This window comes from Gekko japonicus, unplaced genomic scaffold (assembly GCF_001447785.1).
Source record: "Gekko japonicus isolate JY-2015 unplaced genomic scaffold, Gekko_japonicus_V1.1 scaffold508, whole genome shotgun sequence".
NCBI lineage: Eukaryota > Metazoa > Chordata > Lepidosauria > Squamata > Gekkonidae > Gekko > Gekko japonicus.
In genome coordinates, this window is record NW_015164679.1 from 1,001,841 (window position 1) to 1,029,815 (window position 27,975).

General features: G+C 47.3%; 1 protein-coding gene across 1 annotated transcript; it reads left to right on the top strand.

Annotated features, from left to right (window-relative positions):
- The first annotated feature begins 240 nt into the window (after nucleotides 1-240).
- On the top strand, nucleotides 241-27,956 carry LOC107108779 (somatomedin-B and thrombospondin type-1 domain-containing protein-like). The gene is made up of 5 exons (XM_015409296.1): nucleotides 241-502; nucleotides 12,499-12,681; nucleotides 14,960-15,050; nucleotides 25,985-26,143; nucleotides 27,851-27,956. Exons 1-5 carry the CDS (start codon nucleotides 241-243, stop codon nucleotides 27,954-27,956), a joined length of 801 nt encoding a protein of 266 aa, XP_015264782.1.
- The last annotated feature ends 19 nt before the right edge of the window (nucleotides 27,957-27,975 follow it).

Below are 27,975 nucleotides of genomic sequence, written 5' to 3' on the forward strand. Positions count from 1 at the left end.
CCTCTCCTGATGCACTCCGTCAGCTGCATGGGTCGGAAGACTGACTCTTTCATCTCATCCCTTCTGAGTTGGGCCGTCATGTTGCTTTGACACTTGGCTGAGATTCCCATAAGCGAGAGAAAGAAACCAGGCACAACTTTCTTGACAGGATTAAAGAACCAGAAGGGCTTAAGAGACAGTCTAGTGCAAATTTTACGGCCAAAGTCATCTCTGATAAGGAGTGGCTCCTGTTTTCTTGGCATGAAGGCTAAGGCAGAGGCTATGAAAGAACTGAGCATCGGTGCAGGATATTGGCTGGTTTGCTGCGCATGGCTTTTGACAATTGGACCACTTAGTGGTATTGAGGGCGGATGTGGCAATCGGGAGGCCCACAAATGCTGCCCAGGTCGGAATAATGACTGCTTGGATTTCTCTCGGAGGAGAACACCATGCTACTGTGACAACTACTGTGAGAAAACAGGGGACTGTTGTGAAGATTATCATGCCATCTGTCAAGTGTCGGGTGAGTTACCTTTCTGGGTAGGGAAGGATGTTGCCTCTTGGGATGCCCTTTGGGTTTGCAATGTAATTATCTGCCAAAAAAAATTACCTTTTAAAACTATCTGGAAGACACAGTGGTCTCTAGAAAGGGGCTTTTCTGCTTACTTGTGATCCAAGTGGATCACAGTTTGAAAACCACAGGATTGCAAACGTCTGATCTGAATTCTCTGGCATTCCCCAATAGGGAATATTCTTTAGATTCTGTGGGGCGGTGATAACTGTTTAGTAATTAAAGTTATCCCAGAAACTAAAAGGCATCTTGGAGATATGATCACAGAGATTTACATGTGTGTCAGTAACACACATCCAAGGGCCATATCATCCCAGACTGTTATGCTTTTACAATGAGTGGTGAAACGAATCCCATGTCTACTGCCTTCTATTCTCTACCACAGATTGAGAGTATTCACAAATCCAGGTATGCAAAATTATAATATTTTAGCTGGGTTATGGAAGTGTCTTTAACATACTGTCTTTGGCCCAATTTTTGTTGAGTTGACAATCTCATGTCTGGACCATGACATTTAGACAGCAAAGGGTGGTTGGTATGAGTGAACGGTATTTTATTTTTTTAAAAATCCCTGAACATAGAAAACTGTTGTGTTAGAGAGAGGGCTAGGCTAGATCCCTTCTTGCCTAACTTCGAGTGTTCCCTTTGTATTTTTTGTATGTAGACATACTGTCTTTGGCCCAATTTTTGTTGAGTTGACAATCTCATGTCTGGACCATGACATTTAGACAGCAAAGGGTGGTTGGTATGAGTGAACGGTATTTTATTTTTTTAAAAATCCCTGAACACAGAAAGCTGTTGTGTTAGAGAGAGGGCTAGGCTAGATCCCTTCTTGCCTAACTTCGAGTGTTCCCTATGTAAGGAATTTTGTGTAGACAGAAACGTTCAATTGTATGATCCCCTCCCAGCAGTCTGAGATGGCATAGCCCACATCAGGTGAACTGGGCCTTAATCTTACCAACAAATATGTCCCTTTGCTGTTATTTTTATTTTACCAACTGGAAAGTGTTTGAAAGGAAGTGAGTCACCCACCCAACATCACTGAGAGACACCATCACTGACTGAAGATTTGATGGTGAGATTCTGGTGCAGCTGAGGCCCTGGACTATGCTGATGAAGATGAGTGGAGACACTGGAGAGAGAATGGTCTCATTGACAAGACTGGGGGGGTCATTTAACAAGGGTTGCCAACTCCAGGTTGGGAGATTCATGGAGATTTTGGGGGTAAAGCCTGGGAGGAGAGGGAATAGAGTCTAATGCTGTAGAGTCTGCCCTCCAAAACAGCCATTTTCTCAATTTTCAGCTCTCTTTCCTGAAGATTAGTTGTAATTCCAGATCTCTAGACTCCACCTGGAGGTTGGCAAAAACTACATTTACTAGTTTTGGACTAATCCTCGGGGCCTGATTGTGGGGCAGGTCAGTGTGAATGAATGGCCAGGAACTTTACCATTTCTTAATGAGTGCAGATGTCTCCTGAATTGGCAGTTCACCAGGAGGTGTGAAGCAGGAGGCAGTGTCTTGCAAATGAGACTTTGCGGCTGGAACTGGGAACGGGAGAGGGATGGAGCTGGGGCTCAGAGCTTCTACCAGATGTTAGATCGATGGTGCAGAGCATGAGGTCTGCAGACCACACGTGGGCCATAGAGCCATGTTGTTCCGAGGCAGAAATATTCCCCCTCCTTTGGGGAATGGTCAGACTGCCACTTATCAGTTTTCTCTTGAGTTGTGAGGCAGCATTCTGACCCCTCCCCAGAGGCGGGGTAACATCTCCACTACATCCAAGGGGCTTCTGATTGATTGTGATGTCATAGGGTGGGGCCTGGTGATGTCATGGGGTGGCCCACTTCGCTCCAGTCAGATTCATTGTGGTCCATGTTATTGTGTGAGATGTGCGACACTGAGGGAACTATGGGCGCAGTCGGGGGAAGGGAGGGCTGCACATGTTGCCTTCTGGTAGATCTTCTGCCAAGAGCGGAAGTGCCTGTTTGCCTCCACTTGTACTCTGCTTCTAGATGTAGGAGTAAAGCAAATGCTCTGAAGGCACTGTGAAGGACAAGCTACATAAATTCTGCTTTTTTGATGAGTTGGGTCTGGATTATCCAACTTGCTTTCCCCTCAGTCACACAACAGCTGTGGGGAAAGACATTCCTAAAGTCCCCAGGAACCCAATCGTCATTGGGAGGAGGAGCGGCTATGTTAAGTCGCGAACTTAACAAAGAGTCGGAGAGTGATTCAGCTAGAATGTGGCTTTTATTCTTCGTTACTTCTCCAACACGGTACAACAATCGCCAGCCAGAACCCATCAAAATATATACACTGGCTTCTCTGTATTTAAACATTCCCGGCTAACGTAGCCACACCCCCTGTACAAATAACAACCTATGAGGTTGGAGAGATAAAGGCCAATCACAAGCGATCCCGCTTTGTAACGTGATTGGTCGACACTGCCTGGGCTAGGGCTCCTATTGGATACATTAGGATCCTAGCCCAGGGCGAAGCTTAACATTGCATCTCTATTAGGCAATTCGCATAACAGTCCATGTGATAACAATCCATCTGAATACATAACAGGCTACTTCGCAGAACAACATTTTCTAGGGTTCCTCTAAGAAAGCTAAGACAGAGGAACTGGTTTTAAACCCTTCTAACAGTGCAATCCGAAGCAGAGTCACAGCCCTGGTCTTGGTTTTGTTATAATCTGTTCTTACATTGCTGTATGCTGCTGATAGTCATGAAATTCTTCTCTGCGGTATTGTTAGTTTTTATCGCTGCTGCGGAATGGATATTCACTCAGGTTGTTCTAAACTCCTGTATTGTTTGACGCCTGTTTTGTTCATGGGATGATTGTCCGCCTTTTGGAGAATCAATTGCTGAAACATGTAGAAATATCGGACATTGAAAATTCATGCTGAAGTGAGGACTAATAGCTTTGGGGGAGGGGGAATCTCATTTTCTTAATTGTTGGATTAAACTTCATCCATACAGAGCAAGTGACAATTTACTTGTTTGTTCTTCGATAAGATATGGTGGACACTGCTGTCGTGTCACAGCTGACTTATGGCGACTCTGTAGGGTTTTCAGGGCAAGAGACATTCAGAGGTAGTTTGCCATTGCTGACTTCTGCAGAGCAACTCTGGATTTCCGTGGTGGTCTCCCATCCAAGTTCTAACCAAGGCTGACCCGCCATAGCTTCTTGAAATCCAGGTCAGGGCTTCATAAAATACACAGGACACAAAAGACTTTTAGCCTAGCCCTGATTGGAATTTTATACTGGCAAGGAAAAGAACTTGTTGTGAGACATTGCCTGGGCCACCACACTTCAGTGGGTTCACAACCTGTGCAAAGGAGCTGTACACCCAGACTATGGGTATCTGGCACACTCATGTTAACGTGTGTAGCAGCTTTGTGTGGGTTGCAGCCCAATGCTGGTCCCACACAAAGTCCAACAGATAAGCTGCTCATTTTCACTCTGGGGCCTATAAATTGTCAACGACATGGAGGCGTGTTCCTTTGTTTTTCACATTGTTATTCTGTTTCTCCTCTCTGCTGCCCCAAAATGTTGGAGGCAAATCAACTGTCTGCTGTTTTGGAATCTGGAGGCCATCACAATTGGCAGCCTTGAGTCATTTTCAATGGAGTTCTTCTTGCTTCAGAGAGGCCAAGACTCGTTTTTTTGTGATGATGGGAAAGTCCCCTGCACTGCTCTGTCCCAAAGGCTCTGCTAACATCGGCATCCTTTGTGAAGAAAAATGTCTGTCGATGTCAGTCACAGCACTCCTGATGGGGGTGGGGCGGGGAAACCGCACCAGTAAGCCACCCCTAATCTCCACAGAGATTAGCCCAGTCACAACTCAGCTCAATTACCAAGCAATGGCATCTGCCCCTAAATAAAAGAGTCAGGAAGCTGGAAACCCACATAGCACCACCTTGTTGATTTAGAAACAGACTCACTTTTCGAAATGTTTCATGAGTTGACCTAGGAGTGGCTCAAGAGAGTTTTGCTCCTTTCCCTCAAGCCTGAACCCTCATCCTCTTTTCTCTTCTCCCAGAAACAAGAGTACTCAAAGGCTAGGGAGGGCTGAATGTTCTCCATTTCATCTCTTTTTACTTCTGTCAGTGATTTGAGTTTTCCACTTTTTGCTGTTGGTTTTGGTGAATGGTTTATGTTTTGTATGCACATTGTATAGGTTTGATAAGTAATGTATACTTAGGGCCAAAATACATGTTACTTTTTTTTTTATGAATTGGGTCTGGATTTCTATCCACACACTAAGGGAAAATAAAACGCAAGCCCAGTAGTACCGTAAAGACTAACAGTATGAGCTTTTGTGAGGCACTGCACACTTCTTCAGATAGACAGGTGAAAGACAATCTCACTGGAAATTCTTCTTACAGGGAAGATTACTGGCCGTGGGGGAGGAGCTGAGGTAGAGAGGCTTGGTGTGAATTCTACCATGAATCTTCCAAGTGTAACTTCTCAGTGTAAAGGGAGTAAAAGTAGTAGAAAGGTCAGGTATAAATCCTGTCATAAATCAACAATTTGATGAGAGAGGTCAGAGGTTAAAATAGGTAAGGAAAGTGATGAAGCAGGATAAATCGATTCAGTGAAAATTAACTGATATTGGTACAAGGTTATAACCTTGATAAAACATTAAGAACAGTCCATTAGAATTTCTGAAAAGTAGGTCCTGTAGAACTAGTGGAGCTTGTGGTGAATAAAGAAATCCAGGTCTCTGTTGAGAACATGTAGTGTTTAATTTCCTGATGCGCTCTAATTCAGGACTTTCACGTTTTTGAAGTTTTGTTTTGTTTTTGCTAGAATAGTGAATTTTAGGTCTATAATAATATGTCTGCCCTGACCTGGATAGTCTATCCAGATCTCATCATAGCTCAGAAGCTAACCCTGGTTATCTCAGAGCCAGCCCTGGTTAGTAACTGGATGGGAGACCAGCAAGGAAGCTCAGGGTTGTGACGGAGAGGCAGGCAATGGCAAACCACCTCTGAATGTCTTTTGCTTTGAAAACTTCATGAGGGGTTGCCATAACGTAACTGTGACTTGGTGGTAAAAAAAAGGAAGAAGTATGTCTAGGAAGATTGAAATGTTCTCCTACTTTTTTCTGGATGCTGTGATTTCTTATGTCTAATTTGTGTTTCCTGATTCTTTTGCACACATTTGTCCCATATAGATGGTAGAAGGGCATTGTTGGAACATGATGGCATTTATTAAATTGGTTGATGTGTAAGTGGATGCGCCAAGGATGGTGTAGCTGATGGTGTATTAGGCCCTGTAGCAGTATTATCCAAGGATATAGGGGGACAAGGTTGGCATCTAAGTCTGTTGCAGGGTTTGGTTCCTGGGTTTTTGTCTATCTGAGGTGATCCAGGGTTGTTGATGAGAAGCTGGGGGCTGCCTGTAAGCAAGGAAAGGCCGGCCACCCAAACAGGGTTGCCAACCTCCAGGTGGGGCCTGGAGATCTTCCACTTTCACAACTGACCCCCAGGTGAGAGAGATCATCTCCCCTGGAGAAAATGGCTGCTTTGAAGGGTGGACTCTATGGCATTGTACCACGCTGAGGTCCCTCCCCTCCCCTCCCCAAACCCCACCGTCTCCCGGATCCACCCCCAAAGTCTCCAGTTTTTTCCAACCCAGACCTGGCAACCCTACACCCAAAGCCTAGAGAAGAAAAATATCCTTATCCAGGAGATGATACAACTTTGCATTGAAGCAGTTTAAGTTGTGAGCATCAGTGGTGTTCTGCTGTTACCTTTTTGGGGTCTGTTTTGTAGCAGGCTCAAGTGGTTAAGACGCTGAACTGCAGGCTGTGGAAGGTCAGTAGTTCAGCGGTTCAAGACCCGGGTGCCGCAAGACAGGGTGAGCTCCTGTCTCTAGGTCCAGCTCCTGCCAACCTAGCAGTTTGACAGCAAGAAATTGCAAGTAGATTAATAGGTACCACTTCGGTGGGAAGGTAACAGCGTTCCGTGCGCCTTGGGGTTTAGTCATGCCGGCCACATGACCACGGAAACGTCTTCGGACAGCGCTGGCTCTTCGGCTTTGAAACGGAGATGAGCACCGCAACCCTAGAGTCGGATTCGACTGGCTTTCGAGCAAGGGAACCTTTACCTTTACCTTTTACCTTGTAGCAGGCTGGTTCTGGGTGCCAGGCTGGCTTTGCTGATCTGCTGTTTTACTTTATGAGGAAGGTATGGCAATTAAAAAATGCTTTTTGTAAATCCTGCAGGTGAAAGTTTCTGTCTGAGGGATCAGAAGAAATGTGATTGTAACACAGTGCCCCAGACAGGTTTCCTGACGAGGCAACAGATTGGTTTGCTAAACGCATAAATACATTTGTCCATTTAGGTCCCTTAAATAATTGAATAGACATTTGTCTTGCATTTCTCGAGGTTGTACGTATTGAGTGAGATTGGTGAGGGCAAGTAACAAGATGAACTGGGCTCAGAGAAATATTACTTTTGCTCTGGCCCATGCTGAAGTTAAAAGGAGGATTTGTTTCAGTAACTAATTTGGGGATCAGTTAACTAGAGACCCGTCCTCAGTTACCCCTTTAAGCAAAACATTTAGGCAGCTTTCCAAGTTGAATTCCGTAGCTGATTGGGGGTGGGTGGGTTATTGTTTAATCACCTGGAAAGTAGGAAGCAAGCTAACTGTTCCCTCTTCAACAGCATATTGTTATGGCACTGCATAGGAGAATAGATTCCCCCCCCCCCAAAAAAAAACTTATTTTGCATGTAGCATCAGAAACTGCCTTCTGAGAACTGCACTGGCATGCCGTTCCTTGGTGAAGATCATGTGCAAAAGGCTGGGAGAGGCAGGGTTTCTCACTAAAGCAAATAAGTTATGATGGTAGATGAACCGTGCCTGAACTTTTGGACAAGCTCTGTGAGAAACGGAGAGCTGTGGAATCGGCACGATTCTGGGAGAGAAAGTGAAGGTGATTGTTTGTGCTGTGGGGCAGACGCCTGGAGACAGACAAAATAGCTTTTAAGAGAGCGTTGAAATGGCTTGAAAGGGGCTTCATTTCCTATGGGGCATACACATATCTCTTGTCCCATTGTCACCTCTCTGCTAGTTGGATTTAGCGCCTACTCTTCATGAGAGGATCCTATTGTAAGACTTGAAATTTGGGAGTCTGTTACCACTGCCTCTGGCATTAGAATTGACTGAGAATTCTCAAGCCTTTAGAGAGAGAGAGAGAGATCTCATTATATGGTCTTCCAAAAGTGATTGTTGCAGTGTCAGGAATGTAAAGGCTCCTGAAGGAATGGAGGGTGCTTTAATGGGCCGCTTTAATCCTTCTCAGCCCCAGAAACACATCCTTGCTAATCTTTGAAGTGACCCAACATGGCAGTTGTTAGTGATGTAGGCAATTTCCCCCTTTGATCAAGACAATTGGCATAGTTCAAGTTGGGCAGGCTGATTCTTAGACTGGCAAAAGAGAAGCAGATGTTGACATCTGGAATTCCTCGAGCATGGAAGAGTCTGGCCAAAATGAAGATTCAAGTCTGGTGAAACTGTCCAAAAATAACATTTGCATGATACCTTCATATTAGGGCCAACCAACCAATGTCACAAACCACTGAGTAAAACCTTCAAGTCCCACTGAATTCTTCATCAGGGTGGATGTTCAGCACAAAAAGCAAAAGTTAAAAAAGGAGGAGAGGGGGAAAGAGAGGAAAAGATGCTTCCATTCATGGTGGAGTTCTGTAGAGTCTTAAAGCGGAATACAGGAAATGTTGCAGATGTGATTGGATTCAATAATATTGGGTGCAAAACTGTTTTTGAAGATGCACCCCAGGCTACCAGGACAGAAGGATGCCCCAAATCTTGCAGCATACTTGCTCAGCAGCCCAATGTACCATTTTCACTCCCATGATCAGAGGTGAGCTGATTCAGGAACTGTTTGGGCCCACACTGAACAACTTGAGCAGAAGCTGAACAGGTGTGCAGCTGCTTTGTTGTTGCTAATTTGGGGTGGGAAACTGGCTCCCAGCTAATTGGGGGGAATCCGCTTGGATTTGACTTCTGATCTCCCTTACCAAACTGCTGTTTCACAGCCTTGCAGAGAGGCAATGAAGGGGTTTTTTTGGGGGGGAAGATCAGAAGCAGAGTATCACATGTTCCCAGAGATCAGCTCAGAGGTGACTTCTGCTCCCTCCCGGACTCAATGTTGCCCTTCAAGGCTGGAATGCAGCCCAAATATATCACAAACAGGACTCAAATATGTGATACACCCAGGGGTCTTGTTGTAGAAAAAGAGCTGCCGGAGCTCATTAGCATAACTCATTAGCATAACTTATTTGCATATGCCACGCCCCCTGACATCACCGGAAGTGACAGAAGGCCACACCCCCTGACATCACCGGAAGTGTGTCAGAAGGCCCGGCTACTTACCCTCCTGCTTCATCCTCATTCCCAAACGGAATGAGGATCAAAGCAGAGGGCGGGGTAAAGAAGGGGGCGGGGCTTCACCACGTGACCGCCCCGCCCCCTAGAGGTTCTCTTCCGGAGCTCCGTACCTGAGAGCTCCCCCCCGACTAGAGCCCTGGATACACCCAATATGACCAGGCTTTCAGTCAAATGTTCATCAGAAAGTGCTTCCAGTTTCCTTCTGCCTGGTTTTTGCCAGTGGAAATGGTGGCATGTGGGCTTGCCCCTTTTCTCTGGCTCCACATGTTCTTCCTATGTGGCATGTGGAGCCGGTTAAAAGTTCCCCTGCCGCCATTTCTACTGATGAAAACTGGGCAGGAGGGAAACCAGAAGTTCCTTCTTCCCCTCTCAGCGTTCCCTCCCAGGATCAAGCAAACTAATGCTGTTCAAGGTGAGTTCCCCCTATGTACATCTGACTGTGAATCAGGTTGTGGATTCAGTTTGGGGCACCACAGTTTAGGAAGGATGTCAACAACCTGGAACGAGTCCAGTGTAATGCAATGAAGTTGATGAGGGGCTTGGAGACCATGTCCCATGAGAAGATGTTGACAGAACTGGGAATCTCTATGTTGGAAAAGAGATGCTTGTGAGATGATATGATTGCCACCTTCTGATACCTAAAAGGATGCTATGAGAAGCATGAAGCAGATATGTTTTCAGTCATGGACTAATGGATATAAACTACAGCAAAGGAGGTGCTCCTAAATTTGAGAATAAACTTCCTGATGATGAGGTGTGTTTGACACAAGAACACTCCATCATGAGGTGGTGGATTCTTCATCGGAGGTTTTTAAGGATCTAGGATATCTACTTGTCAGGGACACTATAGTTGTAGTTCCTTCATTGGCAGGGGGTTGAACTAGATTACCCTGTTGGCCCCTTACAACTCTAACAAATAAATAAAACTGACCTGGTGGGTGATCAAGCTGGGACAGAGAGCCCAGAAAAGGCCTCTCTCCCTTGGAAAATATAAAAGCCAGAAAATGTTTCTGGAATGGATTAAGTCTGATAGCTAAAAATAGCATAATTTAGAGGTTGTGTTTTGTGTTTTGGTTGGACTGTTTGTTCTACATGAAACCAATCCAAAATCCTGTTCCTCTAACAATATTCTGGTGGGAGGTAGGGAGGACCATGGCTTGTACAAGCCACTTGGATACCTCACAGCGGAAGCCGCCTTAGACGGGGTCAGACCCCAAGTCTATCAAGGTCGATGTTATCTACTTCACTGGTCCTCACTCCGTGGCTCACAGAGAGCCACATTCACAGCTGCCGTCAACCGAAAGAGCCACATGACTCCTGGATATAACCTGTGCATCACTCTGCTCTCTCCTCACCATTAGGCACAGCAACTGAGACTGGAGAGTGCCGAGGTGCCTAGAGGAGAGCAAGCTGGCTGTGTAGAAAGGGGAGCAGTGTTCCCTCTAAGCTGAGCTAGTGTGAGCTAGCTCACAGTTTTTTAGCCTCCGGCTCACACATTTTTGTCTTAGCTCAGGAAGGATGGCTCTAGAGCAAACTAATTTATGCAGCAGCCAAATCGCTCGCTCACAACTTTAAAGCCAGTAGCTCACAAAGTAGAGTTTTTGCTCACAAGTCTCCACACCTTAGAGGGAACATTGAAGGGGAGTCAAATCACCACCACCCCACTTTGGATCAGGTTGCTCTTTTCCCAGCTGGCTGCCACGGTGGTCACCGCATGTGAGAGGAGAGGGGGCTCAATGCTCCCCTTCATGAAGCTTCGCAGATCAAAACCACCGCCCTGAACTGCTGTTAGCCCTGGAAAGAAAGAAGAAGAAGAAGAAGAAGAAGAAGAAGAAGGAGGAGGAGGAGGAGGAGGAGGAGGAGATTGGATTTATACCCCGCCCTTCACTTGAAGTCTCAGAGCGGCTTACAAACTCCTTTCCCTTCCCCTCCCCACAACAGACACCCTGTGAGGCCGCGCACTTAACCACTACACCAAACTGGCTCTCAAAAGAAACAAAGAGAAGCATCCCTGCCCTTCTTTCCTTTCTAGTGCTAGAGGTACTCAACAGAAAGCAGATACTCAACAGATACTCAGCCCCTTCTGCTTCCACACTGAAGCAATTTCAGGAGGAAAAAGAGGAGCAAGGGAACGCTTTGATTGCTCCCTCCAACCCACCCACATTGCATTTATATTTCCCCTTTGGTTCCCCCCATTTTCATTGGTAGGACCTAGATTTGGTCCTGCCGCCATGTTGTCTAATTACACCCTTATTAGCTTTATTTCCAAAGGTGTTACAGTGTGAATTTCTAGGTTAACAGGATATGCCTTCTGGTTTTTTCCAAACATTGGCAGGTTTGCCACATTTCACAAACAAGTGTCTGCATATCCAGTAGTCACCCATCCCCTCCTGTACCTTGGTCCAGTCTTGTAGGCCTCATGTTTATCCGGCTACAAGGTGTTAAACTGACCAGCCCTGAAACCTGAACCATCCTAAAAGTTGCATCGGAATGGGCTTTCACCTTGCACCACAGAGAGTTTTGACAAGAGGGCAGATGAACGGGGAGGGGGGGGGTTGGCTGGCCAAGGGACCCTCCTCTGTGGGACATGGGATGATTAAGCAGGCAGGCTAGACAGTCCAGTGAGAGGCCCCGAGAAGAGAGCGGGATGCAGTGAATCAGAAGGAAGGAAAGTTAAACTGTTTTGCCAATGGAGACAGGAGGCTTATGCATCGGCAGGCCTCCGTGGGTCAGTTTGGCCTCCCCTAAATTCTTAGAATTCCATCTGGTGTCTCTCTTGAGTGATGCCTCTCTAATTCAGAAATAAGCTACAAAAGATGTGGGCTGAGGGAGAAAGGGAAGGAGACAGTTCCACATGGGGTTGCCACGCCAGTCCACCCTGGGCACCAGCGGGGAATGGAGGGGTAGGGTTGCCAGCTTCATGCTGGCAAATTCCAGGAGGTTTGGGGGTGGAGCCTGGGGAGAACAGGGACCTCAGTGCAGTGCAATAGAGCCCACCTTCCAAAACAGCCATTGTCTCCAGGGAAACTGATCTCTGTAGTCTGGAGATGTACTCTATATCCCAGGGGATTCCAGGACACACCTGAAGGCTGGCATCCCTCGTTCCATGACTCATTTAGAGATGGGTTCCCATCTTCTAGGTGGGCCCTGGATTTATCCCAGAATTACAACTGAGCCCCAAGCGACAGAGGTGAGTACTGCTGGAGAAAATGGCAGCTTTAGAGGGTACGCTATGGCAAAAGCATCCCCGTGGACTTCACTCCATTCCCCAGGCTCTACCACCAGGACTTTCCCAACCCAAAACTGGCAACTCTGCAATACCTGCGGAATCTTCTGTGCCAGATTTTGTTGTACTATAGATTTCTGGGTTTTTGCCTTTCCTTCTTTTGCACACTGCTTCCCATTCACTGTTGTTTCTCATTCACCCTTCCTTCCCCGTCAACTTCTTTTTTCCTAGCCTATTGGGTCTTCTTCAACGGTCTCATCTTTCTCTTGCCCCTCCCCCCCACCTCATTTCTAGCAGCCGTTGACTGTGTGGTCGGCCTTTGGGGACCCTGGAGTGAGTGCAGTGCCTTGTGTGGGACCGGGAGCAAAGACCGGATGCGACAGGTTATCGTGCCACCTCGGAATGGAGGAACCCCATGTCCGGATCTAAAACAGAGAAGAGGGTGCCTTGGGGACAGCCCGTTATGTGAAACGGCAAAAGGTAAAGCTGAGATCCAGATCAGCCCAACTCAAACAAAGATGGAATGACAAGCCATAGTGAGGCACACTGGCTTATAAAACTCTCTGCCACTAGATGTGATAGTGATCACTGGCATAGATTACCCCCCCAAAAGGGAGAGAAGACAAATTTGCAGAGGAAAAGACCATCAGTGAGCAGTAGCCAGGGTAGCCAAGCATGGGAAATGTAAGGATGGTCCCACCTCTCACCTTTTCCCTGTGAAGGCTCTGGATTACCACGAATAAACATAATGAAAAAAAATTAAGTGTCAGAGTTAAAGCAAACCAGGGCTATTTTTGGGCAGGAACGCACAGGAACGGAGTTCCGGCTGGCTCCTGAGTTGGCCACGCCCAGCAGGAACTCATTAGCATAATAGGCCACACCTAACAGCAGACACTCATTAGGATTGGCTACATTAGGGGTGTGTGGCCTAACATGCAAAGAAGTTCACTACAAAAAAAGCCCAGAGTTTTGACAACAAAGTAAACAGAATAAGAAGCAGAAGGTGGGTGTGGTTGGATGACCACAATTCTCGTAACATGTGGGGTGTGGCCTAATATGCTAATTGGTTTCTGCTGTTGGGTGTGGCCTATTATGCTAATGAGTTCCTGCTGGGCTTTTTCTACAAAAAAAGCCCTGAACAAATCCATTTATTTTTATCAACCTATATACTCTTTTGAGCCATATATTGTGGGTTGGATCCTAACGGCCCCTTTCCCTGGTGTGGGGAGACTTCCTCTATTCCCAGGAGTCCCCAACCTTTTTGAGCCTGGGGGCACCTTTAGAATTCTGACACAGCACTGTGGGCACAGCCACAAAATGGCTGCCGCAATACTGCTCCGGGCTAGCCGCAAAAGGACGGCGGAAGACCGGAAGGCCTGGTGTGATCTGGTCCATGGGGTCGTGAAGAGTCGGACTCGACTGTGCGACTGAACAACAACAAAAATCTCACCTTTGGTCACACAGTGAAGATCCTTCTGTTGTGCTCGGTAGCGGCTGCCCAAGCAATGTTTTTTTAAAATCTGCAAACAGTCTCCGGTGGTCGTTTCAGAAGCCTTGCTGGGCACGACACTTGGTGGGCACCAGGAAAAGAGTCAGTGGATGCCATGGCACCTTGTCAGGGACCACTGCCCTATTATAAGAGCCTCTTGCAACAGGTGCAGCCTCCTTTGCATAAGGGGAAAGTACCAGGCTGCGATCACGCACCCTAATTGATCCACTTTCAATGCACTTTCCAACAGGGCTTGGCCAGTTCACACAGTAAAATCCAGTTGGAAAGTGCACTGAATTTGCATTGAAAGTGGATTATTTAGTGTGTGTGTGTTTGCAGCCCCCTTGTAAGTGGAATGGATCCACAGGAAGTAACCCAATGTCAGTTGTCTGCACTGTTCATGCTTCCCATTCAGGGCAGTGTATTGACTTATCAGAGAGTCAGATAGGAAGTCTGAACACCAGCTAACTACGGTTGGTTAGGCTCATGTGGTCTGTGATGAACAGCGCCACTCTTCCATCCAAACTGCTTTGAAGAGGCTGTGTAGTGAACCTCTAGATACCATTGACTGGGAAGAAGTAGGAGGGAATTGCTGGTATCTTTATTCCCTCCTTGGGGACTTCCCAGAAACATCTGGTTTACCTCGGGTGAAAATAGGATCCTGGGTTCAATGACTCTCTTATCTGACCCAGCAGGGCTTTTGTTCATGACTTGGCAACTGTGGCAAAGTAAATACAGTGTCCATGCCCTTCTATTCCATAATGTTACTTGTTCAGCTCACTTACCAAAGGGGAAGAAGTGCCCAGGGTACCACTGTAGAGCTGAGTAGTGAGAGCAGTGGAAGCGTATTGCACCTGTGGAATATACAAGCAGAACACAGTGGAGGCAAATGGACTCCTATGAGTGGCAGCATAGCTGTTACGCATCAGTTTTTGCAATGGACAAATATCAGATTACACAGACAAGGAAAACAGATAAAGCAATTGCACAGCGTGAAAGCGCCAAAGATTTAAGGTAGAATCAAATAGAAAAAACACAGGAAAATCAATCAGTCAAGGGGGGACTACACAGTTTAGGGGTAATAATAATGAATAATTGTTGTTTTATTGCTGCTGGAGTTGTAAATCTGAAAAACAGTTGGGTTTTTTTTAGTTTTGTTCCCTTTTGTTTAATTTTCAGTTTGTTCATTGCTGTAATAGTCTATTATCACCCTGCTGTGATATTTGTTTACTACTTATTAATATGTAAATTTTTATGGCTCTCTTGCAGAGGTGGCTAAGATTCTGCCTAATTCTTTTAAAAGGGACTTCAAGGACCCCTGGAGAAGACCTCACATGCTGATGAGGGAAAAAATGCCAAGGTAGGCACAGCTCACTCAAGAAATCAGGCAGCTAAAAGTTATTGGGTCTCCCTAGGCCTAGTCTGATACTCTAAACTTGCAGTCCCCCGCTTTCTTAAACCTGTTCTTATCTTTGGAATTTTTAAGGAGGGAGGTAGTGGCACCACCACAAAATGGCTGTCATGGGAGGTGGGACCAGTCACAAAATGCCGGGAAGCCCAAGCCAAGCATCCTCTTATCATGGGGTCAGCTGTTTCCAAATGAGTCCTCCCAAAAGACCCAAAGGATATGCCTCCTGGAGTACCTCCTCTTCCAGTAAGATGGAGAAAAGACAGGATTGGTTTTATCGTTGGCAGACTCCAGTTGGGGACTGGAGATTTCCCTGGAGATCAGTTCCTCTGAATAAAATGGCAGATTGAGAGGGCAGACTCTATGGAACAACATAGAGGCTAGGTGAAATCTGGATTCTCCTCAAATGCTCTGTCCAGACACCACCCACAAATCTCCAGAAATATTCCAGGCCAGAGTTCGTAGCCCTAAGTGGGGCCTAGTCCTGCTCACCAGAATAGAGGCAAGACCCAAGCCGCAACAGGTTTCTCAGTAGGGCTGCCCCCCTCCAGGTTGTGGCTGGAGATCTCTTAGGATTACAATTGACTTCCAGGCAACAGAGATCAGTTCACCTGGAGAAAATGGCCACTCTGGAAGGTAGAATTTATGGCATTACACCTCACTGAAGTCCCTCCCCAAAACCCTACTCACCTCAGACTCCACCCCCAAACAGGCTTGTTGTGGCCTGGCCACGCCTCTAATTTCTCTGGAACTATTTGTTGATCAATCAGAGTACTGATGTGTGGGCAGCTTCTTTTTTTTAAAAAAAAAGTCTACTTTGGGCATGTGCAGAACCACTTATTCGCCAGGGCAAATATGCAGTTATGCACATATCGCTAACTGTGGGGGAAAAAAGGTGGTCAGGGAGTGGAAGCCACAGACTGCGCAAACAACTTGAGCACACAATAGAGAGATCAGATGACCGGAAATGCACAGTCAGAACAATTTGATCTGTAAACACCGAACATTTTCCTGGTGTTGGAAGTCAGGGGTGAGGACGGGGTGGCCAAAAACTGGGGAACAGATGACACTGTCTGGATGCGCACATTAAATCTGCTAGGGAGAAGGGACAACACTGGATCAGACACCCCATCTGATCGCATCCCAAGTATATCCCAACTTGAAGCTGGCAACCCTAACAAGGGTTCTGGGGTTCCAGTCTAAAGTCAAAGTCCAGGATTCAGTAACACAGTCCAGAATCGCAGTCCAAGAGTAGCTCAAGGTCAGGTACAGCAAAGTTCCAAGAGCTTAAGCAAGGAAGGCTACTGGTAGGCTTATCAGCCGGGTTATAGAAAAATTGGTCTTACACTGGCTACAGCCTTATATAGGGAGTTTCTGTACAGGTGTTACTGGGTCCCCCATTACACTTCTCCTCACAAACTGAGTCAGCTCCCCTACCCATGAGGAGTACTGGGGCCCAGATCCTGTGGTAACTTACCTGCCTCTCCTAGCATTCTTTAGCGGAGGGAAGGCCTTGGGCCACCAGGTGCGCACTTCTGTGCCTGATCCATGTCTCAGCCCTAGCCCTCTGCCTCCTCTGCCCCTGGGGTACTTCAGGAGACTGGGGTGGGCCCAGTCTAGGGTTGCCAGCCCCCAGGTCCGGGCAGGGGTTCCCCCACTTCTGGGGGCTCCAATCTGCTGCCGGCCATCTGGATGGTGGGGGGAAGACCCGCCCCCAAGCTGTGGCCACCCGCAACCACCCCTCTCCCTCCCCTCCTGCAGATATTTAAAGGGCTTCAGCTGATCAGCAGGGAGCACGTGGTCATCCTCAGTATTCCTGTTCCCACCTTTTTCGTATTACCAGGGACTTATGAATTTCTCTGAACTCTTGACTGGCTCTTTCTGTTTCCTCTGCAGACAGGGGAGAGAGTTCAGAACAAGAAAGGGCTGCACTAGAAGCCTTGCCTGCCTTTTATCTTGAGATCCAAGTACTCCCCCTGCCCAGCTTTAGACAATTGTGGTGGGGAGGGGAATAGAATTTTAAATAGGATTCTTAGCAGACGATTCTGGTAGAAAGGAATCTCGGAGTGCAAGCAAAAGGGAGAGTACCCAAATGGGCACTGAGAATTTGGACCACCGCCATCCCCTTTTAAGGCTGGAAGAGAGCTGGAGCGGGGGGTGGGGCCAGGGACTCTATTAACGCGGCAGCTCGGAACAGCCAGTACACAGTTCATTGTTTGGCTGTAGTTTCGCGTCACGGTTTGGGACACATGTTTGGCACGACCAGTCACCTTTGCTCAAAGGAGCCGGCTCAGACACAGTTCCCATTCTTGTGCCACAAAAAGAGGTCCTTTCAGTTCAGCTTCCTCATCAAGGAGAAGAATGCAGGGCTCGGAGATAACCGCGAGAGATGCTTTTCGCTCTTCCAGATGATCCGTCGAGGTGCGCTCCTCTGAGTTTAGACTGTTTTCTCATAACGCCAGTCAGGATCAAACCAAACGAGATGCTGGAAACCCTTCAATTGGGTCTGTGGTGTAGTTTCCTTCATAAAGTTGCATACACGGGGTTCTCCTCCTCCATTTTACCATCAGAACAGCCCTGTGAAGTAGGCTGGGTGGAGAGAAAGCAGGAGAGGAGACTATCTCAAGGTCACACAGCGATATATTTTCCCGTACCCACCTGGAGGTTGGCAACCAGCAAAGGGTCTGCTGCCGACCCCTGGCTTTCCGCAACACAGCAAAAGCAGCCATTGTCTTTTGCTCTGTGTTGCAGTATCAGGATTGGTTTCCCCAAGCAGTGACTAGAACCCCGCCAAAGGATCATGCCAGCTAGGAGGGTGTCCCCATTTTCTGGCTTTCTCCTTTGTGCATAGAGGGGGGCCACTGCTGCTTCTAACAGCCACCATTGGTTGCTCCGTGAATGTCACCAGGATTTGATAGCCATTGCTTTCAAGGTCTGAATGAAGACCAATGGAAGGGAGGAGAACTGGGTGATGTCAGGTCGTGGGGACCAGCAAGAGAGGTCATCTTGCTCAGGTCCCCTCCTGCAAGACCTGGAGCCATCTTTGAACCATGAAGTCTGTGTTGGTCTGCAGAAGAACAATTAGATCCAGAGGTCATTTCGGGGGGGATGGTGGGGGATCGCAGTTCCCCCGGGTGAGGTACGGGGGGTGGGGCACATGGACGAAGCCCCGCCCCCTGCTTCCGGCCACCCCGCTTCCGGCCCTCATTCAGCCAGGAGGAGGCAGGAGAAGAGGGAGGGTAAGTTGCTTCCTCCCTGCCTCTCCCCACCCCTGCCTGCCTGGGGCCAAGGAGGGCCTTCGCGGGGCTTCCTTGCACTCCCGCCGGCCTTGCAGGTCCACCGCCGGGCCCCTCATGGGGCTCGGCAGTGGAGCTGCAAGGCCGGCGGCGGCCGAGACCGTTGGGGGCGGGGTTATGACACACTTCCGGTGATGTCAGGGGGTGTGGCATATGCTAATGAGCTATGCTAATGAGTCCCCCTAGCTCTTTTTCTACGAAATGACCCCTGATTAGATCCGAGTCCAGTTAGGCTTGCCAGGTCTTGCCGTTGTCTCCGCAGGGGGCTCCAGTCTGGCTCCTGGTGCCTTCTGGTGTGCAAGCTTAGCGCGTGCACCGCAGTGACATCACCTGGAAGTGGCGTCATCGTGCCGGGCACATCGTTCAGGGGGTGCTCTAACATTTGGCTAAAAAACCCAAACCCTCTATGGTCACCATAGAGTTTTTACCCAAATGCTAGTGCGTCCCCTGAACGATGTGCCCGGTGCAATGACGTCGCCTCCAGGTGATGTCATTGCACCAGGTACGTCGGGTACAACGGGGCTCTTTGGGGGTGGGGCTCCCCCCACCGGCCAGCTGGCTGGTGGCGGGGCCCCCAAAAGTGGGGAAAACCCCACCCCCATCAGGGGGATGGCAACCCTAACTCCAGTAGAGCCTTAGAGACCAACAGGATTTTCAGAGTATAAGCTTCTGAGAGTCATAGACCGATTCTGCAAAAGGAGTTGTTTTGCCCTCGGTCTCCCATTTCCTGCAGCTGTACTGCTCAATTTCCCACTATTTGCTGCATGGCCGCATTTTGACCCACATCTCCACCCCACCCCCACCCCCGATTTCCCCTGCGTCTTCTTGATCCTAAAAAACAAGGATCTGGAAGGGACTGAGAGGCCACACTGTCCGTTCTGCTGCTGTAGAACTGTCTTCTATTGACTTGCCCTGAGGCTACGTAATCCAGACCACAGCATGCTTCAGGCAGGGAAAGATAATTGGAAACAGAGCTAATGACCCCCTGGTGATCCAAGGAAGAGAACCACTCTGCACCCAGCAAGAAAAGCACCCTCCCCACTGTCCAAATGTTAGCTGTTAATTTGGCCTTAAGTGAAAATATATCCCTAAATACCATGATCCGTTGGGTGACCAAGAGAATGAGCAAAACCCATCCTCTGTGTTGTTCTAAGGGACTGGGGGCAACTACCTAGTTTCTGTACTGGCACAGACTGAGCCTTGGGTATCTGATGGAACCAAGACGTGTCCTCCATGCCTTGGTGTTCTTCCAGGGACTTGAGAGTAAGGAAAACAGTGAATGGAAGAGTCTGGGGGAAAGCTGCCAGCCGCTTTCTCTTGTGGCCCCATGCTGGAAGGCGACCTCTCCCTCCCTGCCAGTCGTCCTTCTGTGTGACTCCAGCTGCAAAGGAACACAGTGTTCCCCAAGCTCTTTTTTGGTTGCATTAACAAAGGTGGGCCTTGGGACGGATCCCAACATGAAGTCCCCCCCCCTTAATTGGAGAATACCCATAGAGGCTGTGGGCCAAACTGGAGGAAGTGCCAAGAGACCCACAGTCAGTCTCCAAATTAAAACAAACAAACTATGATATGCACCCCTGGGAAAGGGGGGAGGTGCTCGCAAACCCGATCCAAGTAGAAGTGGAGGGAAGGCGGTCTTTAACCCTTTCCTTTCAAGGTGTGTTTTTAATTAGGGAAGCCTCCTTTTCCCACTTAATGGGCAAAAAAAAAAAAATCTTTCCCCATGGATGGGAAAGCAGCCGGAGGGCCCAATTTTGACTGATACAAAGTCCCAAGGGAAAAAGATAAAATGTCCTTCCTCTCAGAAGTGGTTCTGATTAGTTTCAAAGCCCCCGAAGCTGCATTTTAATTTTGTAAAAAGCCACTGAGAGATCAATGATCTCTCTCCTGATGTGATGTCTGTTCTGTCCCTTGTATGAAGGAATGATAATGGAAAACCTTGGAAGACTTTGATGTTACAGCAGTTAAAAGTCCACAGCAATCCTGTGATGTGGATTGAGATGGGTAGCCCTGTTAGTCTGTCTGTAGCAGCACAAAAGAGCAAGACTCCACTAGGACCTTAAAAACTAACAACATTTGTGCCAGGGTTGTGAGCTTTCATGAGTCACTGCTCACTTCTTCAGATAAGGGTGTAGACTTTCCAATTTCCTGGGGGGGGCTGGGGCTGGGCCAGAGGCATTGCTGTGCTAGGAGCAAGGGTGGCTCCCGGGGGAGGCTGAGCACTTTCCTGAAAATTTCGGCGGAGGCTGAAGCCCCGCCGCCCCCACGAAGATTACGCCTATGCCTGTGATATGGGTTATTCAAATTTACCAAATGGGGACTGGAGGCTGGAAGAGAGATTTCTCCAGGAAGCATATAATCCACTTCTATTTATTTATTTATTTTGTTACGTTTCTTAACCCACCCTTCCTTGTGTAGCAAAGCTCAGAGCGGGGTACAATGAATTAAAACAACAGCCAGAGTATTAAAAACAGTTTAATACAATCAAAATCAAAGCTAAAATCAGATGGCGCCGTAGGCACTGACCACACAGTATCCAGGTGGGGTTGTGCAACTGTGTGGGAGCGAGAGAGAGAGAGAGAGAGAGAGAGAGATTGGATTTATACCACGCCCTTCACTCAAAGTCTCAGAGCAGTTTACAAATTCCTTTCCCTTCTCCCCACAACAGACACCCTGTGAGGTAGGTGGGGCTGAGAGAGTTCTTTTAAGAACTGCTCTTTCAAGAACAGCTCTGACAGAACCAGGGCTTTTTTTGTAGAAACCCCCCAGCAGGAACTCATTAGCATAATTGGCCACACCCAACAGCAGAAATGAATTAGCATATTAGGCCACACCCCTGACAGCACAGCTCATTAGCATATGAGGCCACACCCCTGTTACCAGAAGTGTGGTCATCCAGCCACACCCACCTTTTGCTTCTTATTCTGTTTACCTTGTTTGTTGTCAAAACCCAGGGCTTTTTTGTAGCAGGAACTCCTTTGCATGTTAGGCCACACACCCCTAATGTAGCCAATCCTAATGAGTTCCTGCTGTTGGGTGTGGCCTATTATGCTAATGAGTTCCTGCTGGGCGTGGCCAACTCGGGAGCCAGCCGGAACTCCGTTCCTGTGCGTTCCTGCCCCAAAATAGCCCTGAGAACTATGGCTTGCCCAAGGTCATCCAGCAGCTGCGAGTGGAGGAGTGGGGAATCAAACCTGGTTCTCCCAGATTAGAGTCCGTGCACTTAACCACTACACCAAACTGGCTCTCCTACACCAAACTGGCTGGTGCACTACACCAAGCTGGTGCACAGAGCTGGTACACAGTGTAATGAGCAGTGAGATGGAGAAAGAGGGAGAGGAAAGCTGGTTAGAAAGGTATAGAGTTAAACCTTTTTAAAGCCCGTAATTGTCTCCTTTATCTTCATGTTTGTTAAATGCACAAATGCTGGATGTTACCCAGTTGAGTAGTTTTAAGATCTGCAGAAGCAATGATTTGCATATTCTGGAAGTACTTTTGGAAATCAACAAATTATGAAGAGATTGTTTTCTGTTCAGAAGGCATGAAATTGCCATTCCATCGGTTTCTCTGGATCAGACACATAGCAAATACTTTAATAAGAGAATGATTTAAGATCATCAAAGACAATCTTTGAGTTTACAGGTAATAATGACTATTTATCTGGGGAAGCTATCGCTCTCACTCTTAATATATCTGAATAAAAGCCCTTTGGGTTATGTTGGAGAAAGGGAAAGGTTTGGTTATGGATTACTATTCCTCTAGGATTTGAACCCAAAGCCATCATCTCCAGCCCTCTGCTGGCTACGCTTGGCTGTTCAAGGTAGTGTTGGCATCAGTTTGTATGGAAAAGAGCAGCCATGCCAGTAGAGGTTTTTTCATTTATTTTCTGCATTCGCTTCAGTTCTACTTTTTGAAGAGAAGCAGAGTGTGGAGAGAGGAAGGCAGCTGATGTAGGACTTGGATGCTGGATTACCCACCAATGTCCCACTGATTGTCTGGCAGCCCCGTTCTCACAGTGCCGTGCCAGCAAAGATTCTGGGCTCATTAGGGAGAGGCAATCAAAGCCACTGCCTTGAGCTGTTGAAGCTTCAGCGTTGCTGAGAAGCAGTACGAGGTTTCTGTGATGCTCCCCGAGCTGTTTCCTGACATCTGGCAAAATGGGCCCTATCCAGTTTTGTGTTCTGAATGCAAAGGACAGGCATTGTCTTTTACAGATCTGATATACCAGTCTAGCTACAAAGACTTCCTTGCTTGATCCTAAAATTTGTATACGACTTGTGTGTTACTGGTGGATAACGTCAAACGCCTCATTGTTGTGTATTTCCAGATCTTTACTTCTCCTTATAATGATGTTGTAAGTTAGGCCACTTTTCCAGCTGGGGAACGAAGACCATGACACAGTGCAGACTTAACAGCAGCAACCCAAGGTTGGTTGCTTCATGTATGAGCCGTAAGGAAGCTGTTCGCATAACCTCTAAAACCCCCCTCCTCTCCTCCTACATGACTGTCTAGTGTCTGTCAACTTGTAGCAAGCTATGGTTTGCTGTTATGATCAGACCTGCAAACTATGGTGTAGCAGGCAGAACCAAGAAATGCACCCCACAGACACAGGAGCCAATTAGAGCAGTGCCCTGATTCAGCTAATAAGAACTGTGTAGCGCAGAGGTATCGAACTCATTTGTTATGAGGGCCGGATCTGACTTAAATGTCTCTTTGTCGGGCTGAGCCATGCCCGCCATAAAATGTAACATGAGGTACCAGAGATATAAACTTTATGAAGGTGATTTCAGATGCCGAATGGCAATAGCAGATGAATGACAATAGCAGACTTGATTGGATAAGGTGTGATATGCAGAGGGGTGGTATTGCTAGTATTTATAAGTTGCTTAAGAACAGTTTTGCAGGGGGCCAAACTAGGGTTGCCAACCTCCTGGTGATGGCTGGAGATCTCCTTGGATTACAACTGAACTCCAGGAGACAGAGATCAGTTCACTTGAAGAAAATGATCACTTTGGAAGGAGGACTGTATGCATTGTAGTAGTGCCTAGGCAATTGGTTCCATTGTCAAAACTCTCTCACCATCGAGCTGTAACCGACCTACGATCACCCCATTGGGTTTTTAAGGCAAGAGACATTCAGAGTTGGGTTCCCATTGTCTACCTCTGTGTAGTCTTCCATCCAAATACTAACCAGGGCCAACCCTGCTTAGCTTCCAAGATCTGACAGGATTGGGCTTAGCACTGGTTTTTCCTAATCTTTGCCTGAAAGCCTGTCACTTAAGCCCATTAAATCTACCCTTCCCTCCATGGAATAGCAAAAGACCGATCTCTGCCCCCTTCCGTGTGATAGCTCTTCAGGTCCCTCTGAACACTCATCTTTCCCAGGCTAAACATACAAATTCCTTCAGCCTTTCCTCATCGGACTTGTTTTCCAGACCCCCCAGCCATCTCCTCTGATCTCATTCCAATTTGTGGACATATTCCTTAAAATGCAACACATAGAACTATACCCAGGAACTCCAGATGAGGTCTGACTAGTGTGGAGTAAAATGGAACGATTTCTTTCCGTGACTGGGATTCTACGCTTGTAAACGCTGGCAGAGAGGATGAATGCAGTCGATAGGTTATGTCCTGAGAATGTAGTTCTGCATTGAGGCCCCTCCACCTAGATGATTTCATCTGCCACTAACAGCTGCTGCAGAAGGGGTCCCTCTGTTTTGCCTCCGAGGATGCTCTTTGAGATCTAGGAGTAAACAGGAAACCACAGAAATGGTAGCTGGCACTCAGATAAGAAGCTCTGGATAATGACTCTCAGAGGCCAGGAGGAAGGATAATATCTAACCGAGCATTTCTTGGTTATCCCCTTTGGGGGATCCCTATGTGATGCAATGTCTGTATTATACACAAAGAAGAAAGCTTTCTGGGCCCTCTCCGTGATGAATGCTGTGTTCTCTTTCAGTCAACAATGCATTTGGGTGCATGAATTGCATCCTTTTTTCATGGATGAGCCAGCAAAGGGGCACTTTGCAGCCAAAAAGTACAAATTGAATTTTTACCTTGCCCACTATCCACTTTGCGCTAACCCCATCCCCGCAGTCTCCCTGCATTATTGTCTCATGTACAATCTTTTTTTGGGGGGAGGATTGAGTTTAGGGAGGAGTGTTTTGGCCTCTTTGAATCAGAAGGGTTGTATAGACGATCGACTGACTGCATACCCCTGGCATTGAAAAGTGTTGGGTATTACAAGTTGAAAACACTCTGGGGTTAAATGTTTGTTTATGTTACTCACAGGAAGTCACATGTTTCTCATGTAACCAATGTTCTTTAGATGTAGAAAGCCTGGGAATTTTCTCCCTGATCTAGGAATTTGATTGGGACTAAAGTGTCAAGGTGTATTACCATTTTATGGCTTCTCTTCCCGTCTTCGTTTGGTGTTCTGAAGAAGAAGAGTAGCCATAATCTCTCTCTTCTAGTTTTGTCTTTGTAGAGTAAGGATGTAGTAGATTTTGCTCTGTTGTTATTTTCATCCCAATTACCCTTCCCATGCTAGGATTTAGTAAAAACTTTATATTTTAATCACACATGGACTCTGAATTATTTTACTCTGGCACTGCTGGACTATATTATCTCTGCTAAATACCAATTTTTCAACAAAAAGCATCCCTCTCCTCCCTGGCCCACCTCTATTGATCAGTTTTTCATCTTGAAAGCAGTTTTTAAAAATCAAGAGCTGTGTGATTGTTTAAATGCTTCTTAATACAAACAGTATTTTAAATTAACAAACAAACAAAACAGGCAAATAGCCCACCGGGATCAAAACAGAGACCAAGACAGTAAGGTTACACCAGCAGTTTTGAAGCATTATGAAAGAGGTTGTGTGGGTACCTTGATATATGGCTGAACCAAAAAGGATACCCTTTTCATGAAAAATTTCACAACCTGTGAAAGATGCCCCATCTGGTTTGGAGACAACGAAGGGGGCACTTGGAAAATGGGGCAGGAAACATTGCCCTCATTCTGATTTGGCATTACAGTTGGACTACCCAGAGAAATTTGATTGGCTATGTGGCATCATGATGTCATCCTACTGGCAACGTAATTCCTGATTGGCTGGATCCTGTAGCTGGCAAGAAGAGCAATAACAGGAGTAGAATGATGAGAAAAAGATAAAGATCTGAGACTAGTTGCAGAGACCATTTCGGCCCCCTCAAAACTCTCAGACTGATTTCCCACAAGCAGCTGCGTCACCCTCGCTCTTCCCTTCCCCCAATTGTATTCGTCAATTTCCCATTACTTGCTGCACAGCTGCATTTTGACCCACAGCTCCACCCGATTTCCCCTGCATCTTTTCGATCCTCAAAAAACAGGATTGAGAAGACGCGGGGGGAATCGTGCGAAGCTGCGGGTCAAAATGTGGCTGCGCAGCAAGTAATGGGAAATTGATGCTTAAAATCGGGGGAAAGGGACGAGCGAGGCGGAGCAGCGCCTTGTGGGAAATCGGTCTCATTGCTTTGCACTGAAAATATTTGTCCCTGACATTTCCATCCAGCCTTTAACAACACCTATTCTCTCTCACACCCTGTATCCTCAGTTACTGTATCTACTTCCGTCTGAAGCAGGTGGGAGCAGCCTGCAACCTGCATTTCTGGAGCAGCCAGTTGGTGAGAGAAAGGCGCGTCTGCGTGGAGTGCCAAGGGGATGCTGTGGGAAGCAAGAAAAGATGTCAAGGGGATGGCCTGCAGGGAGCCAGGTGGGTCCTTGATTGGAAGGGTCCTAGATCTGTCCTTATCCGCCTCTCAGATGAATTATGCAGCGCAGCAATTGTATGAACTCCAGCCACCTGTCAGACTGTGTGACGCTGGCAACTGAGGACCCCCTTGCTTCTTGCTTTTAAGGAGAACCCTCATTTCTTTGTGCTGCCTTGCTACTGCTGTAGTCTCCACTTGTATCTAATGCTGTAGCTTCTTCCATGCTAGTCTCCCTGTTGTATTCTGCAGCAAATTCAGGATACGAGTCCTCACTTTTTAAAGAAATCCCACTGACTGGATCCAGGCCCATAGCTACAGTGGGGCATTTTGGGGCCATGCCCCCTTAAGTTAAAAGCCTCGCCCCCACAAATAGCCATGCCAGAAACCTTATTTTTGGGGGTGGGTGGGTGGCTATTTGTTGTATTATTTTATATGTCCGTGTGTATGTGTAGAAACCTTATTTTTGAGGAGAGACCCCCACAGGCAGCGCCCTCAGGCTTAATACAACTGCTTGCTAGATGTATCCTGCTGGGGTAGTACAGGTGTGGAGACCCCTTACCTCTCTCCCTGCTGCCTTACTTCCCGTTCACAGCTGCTTTCCTGTCTTACAATGTTCTGAAGTGATTGGGAGTACAGCAAAGTAAGTTGGGGATGCTTCAGTTCTCCATAAAGCTCGAGACCCTCCAGATAAGAATCTTCATAAGATCTCTTCAGCAGCCTCCATACTTACAATTGGAAGGGAAAAAAGAGTTGGTTTTTATCCTCCGCTTTTCTCTGCCTTAAGGAGTCTCAGAGCAGCTTACAATTGCCTTCCCTTCCTCTCCCCACAACAGGCACCTGGTGAGACAGATGGGGCTGAGAAAGTTCTGAGAGAATTGTGACTGGCCCAAGATCACCCAGCAGGCTTCAGGTGGAGGAGTGGGGAATCAAACCTGGTTCTCCAGATTAGAGTCCACTGCTCTTAACCACTACACCAGGGGTGTCAAACATGCGGCCCGGGGGCCAGATGAGGCCCCCAGAGGGCTTCCATCAGGCCCACAGTGGAACTGGCCATCCTTCAGGTGGAGGAGTGGGGAATCAAACCTGGTTCTCCAGATTAGAGTCCACTGCTCTTAACCACTACACCAGGGGTGTCAAACTCATTTGTTCTGAGGGCCAGATCTGACATAAATGAGACCTTGTTGGACCGTGGCATGTGTGTCATAAAATGTAATGCCAGGTAGCGGAGATATAAACTTTATAAAGGACACAAACGACTTTTTTTTTTACTTAAAAGAAAAACATTAGCACTCTTGCAATATTTTGTTTATTTAACAATGTCTGATAATGGACACCTCTTGCTCTGAATTATTGCAACAAAATGTCTGTGCTGCTGCAATCCTGAGAATGCTGTTCAGGTGTGTATCTGTAAGCTGCAAACCTACGATGACGCAGCAGCAGTAGAACTGGAAGAAGCAGCAGAAGACAGCCAGTTCCACTGTGGGCCTGATAGAAGCCCCCCCCTGGGGGCCTGATCTGGCCCCTGGGCCACATGTTTGACACCCCTGTACTACACCACTCTGGCATATACACCTGCATAAACTAGCCTTAAAAGTATCTTCTTAGCCGCTGCTGGCTGATTATCCCAAAACAAGCTTGTGAATTGTGGTAGAATGAAGAGGTATGGTGTGAAGTAACTAACTCTGTGTTTGCTGTGTTTCCCTGCCTAGAACTTTCTGGACTGCTGCTTCCGTTGCTGGCTGCCAGGGCTCTTGGGTGCAGGAGTCTTCACAGGGAATCTGTGTGTGTCCTCCGCATTCCTTCATCTTTGTATGATGTTCTGTCAAGCTGGGGG

What these genes read in the sequence shown, in the direction of transcription:
- LOC107108779 (XM_015409296.1), top strand. Translation starts at nt 241, where the DNA reads ATGAAGGCTAAGGCAGAGGCTATGAAAGAACTGAGCATCGGTGCAGGA. An exon ending in TGCCATCTGTCAAGTGTCGG is followed by an intron (nt 503 to 12,498) that starts GTGAGTTACCTT and finishes CATTTCTAGCAG; the next exon opens with CCGTTGACTGTGTGGTCGGC. An exon ending in GATGGCCTGCAGGGAGCCAG is followed by an intron (nt 26,144 to 27,850) that starts GTGGGTCCTTGA and finishes TTCCCTGCCTAG; the next exon opens with AACTTTCTGGACTGCTGCTT.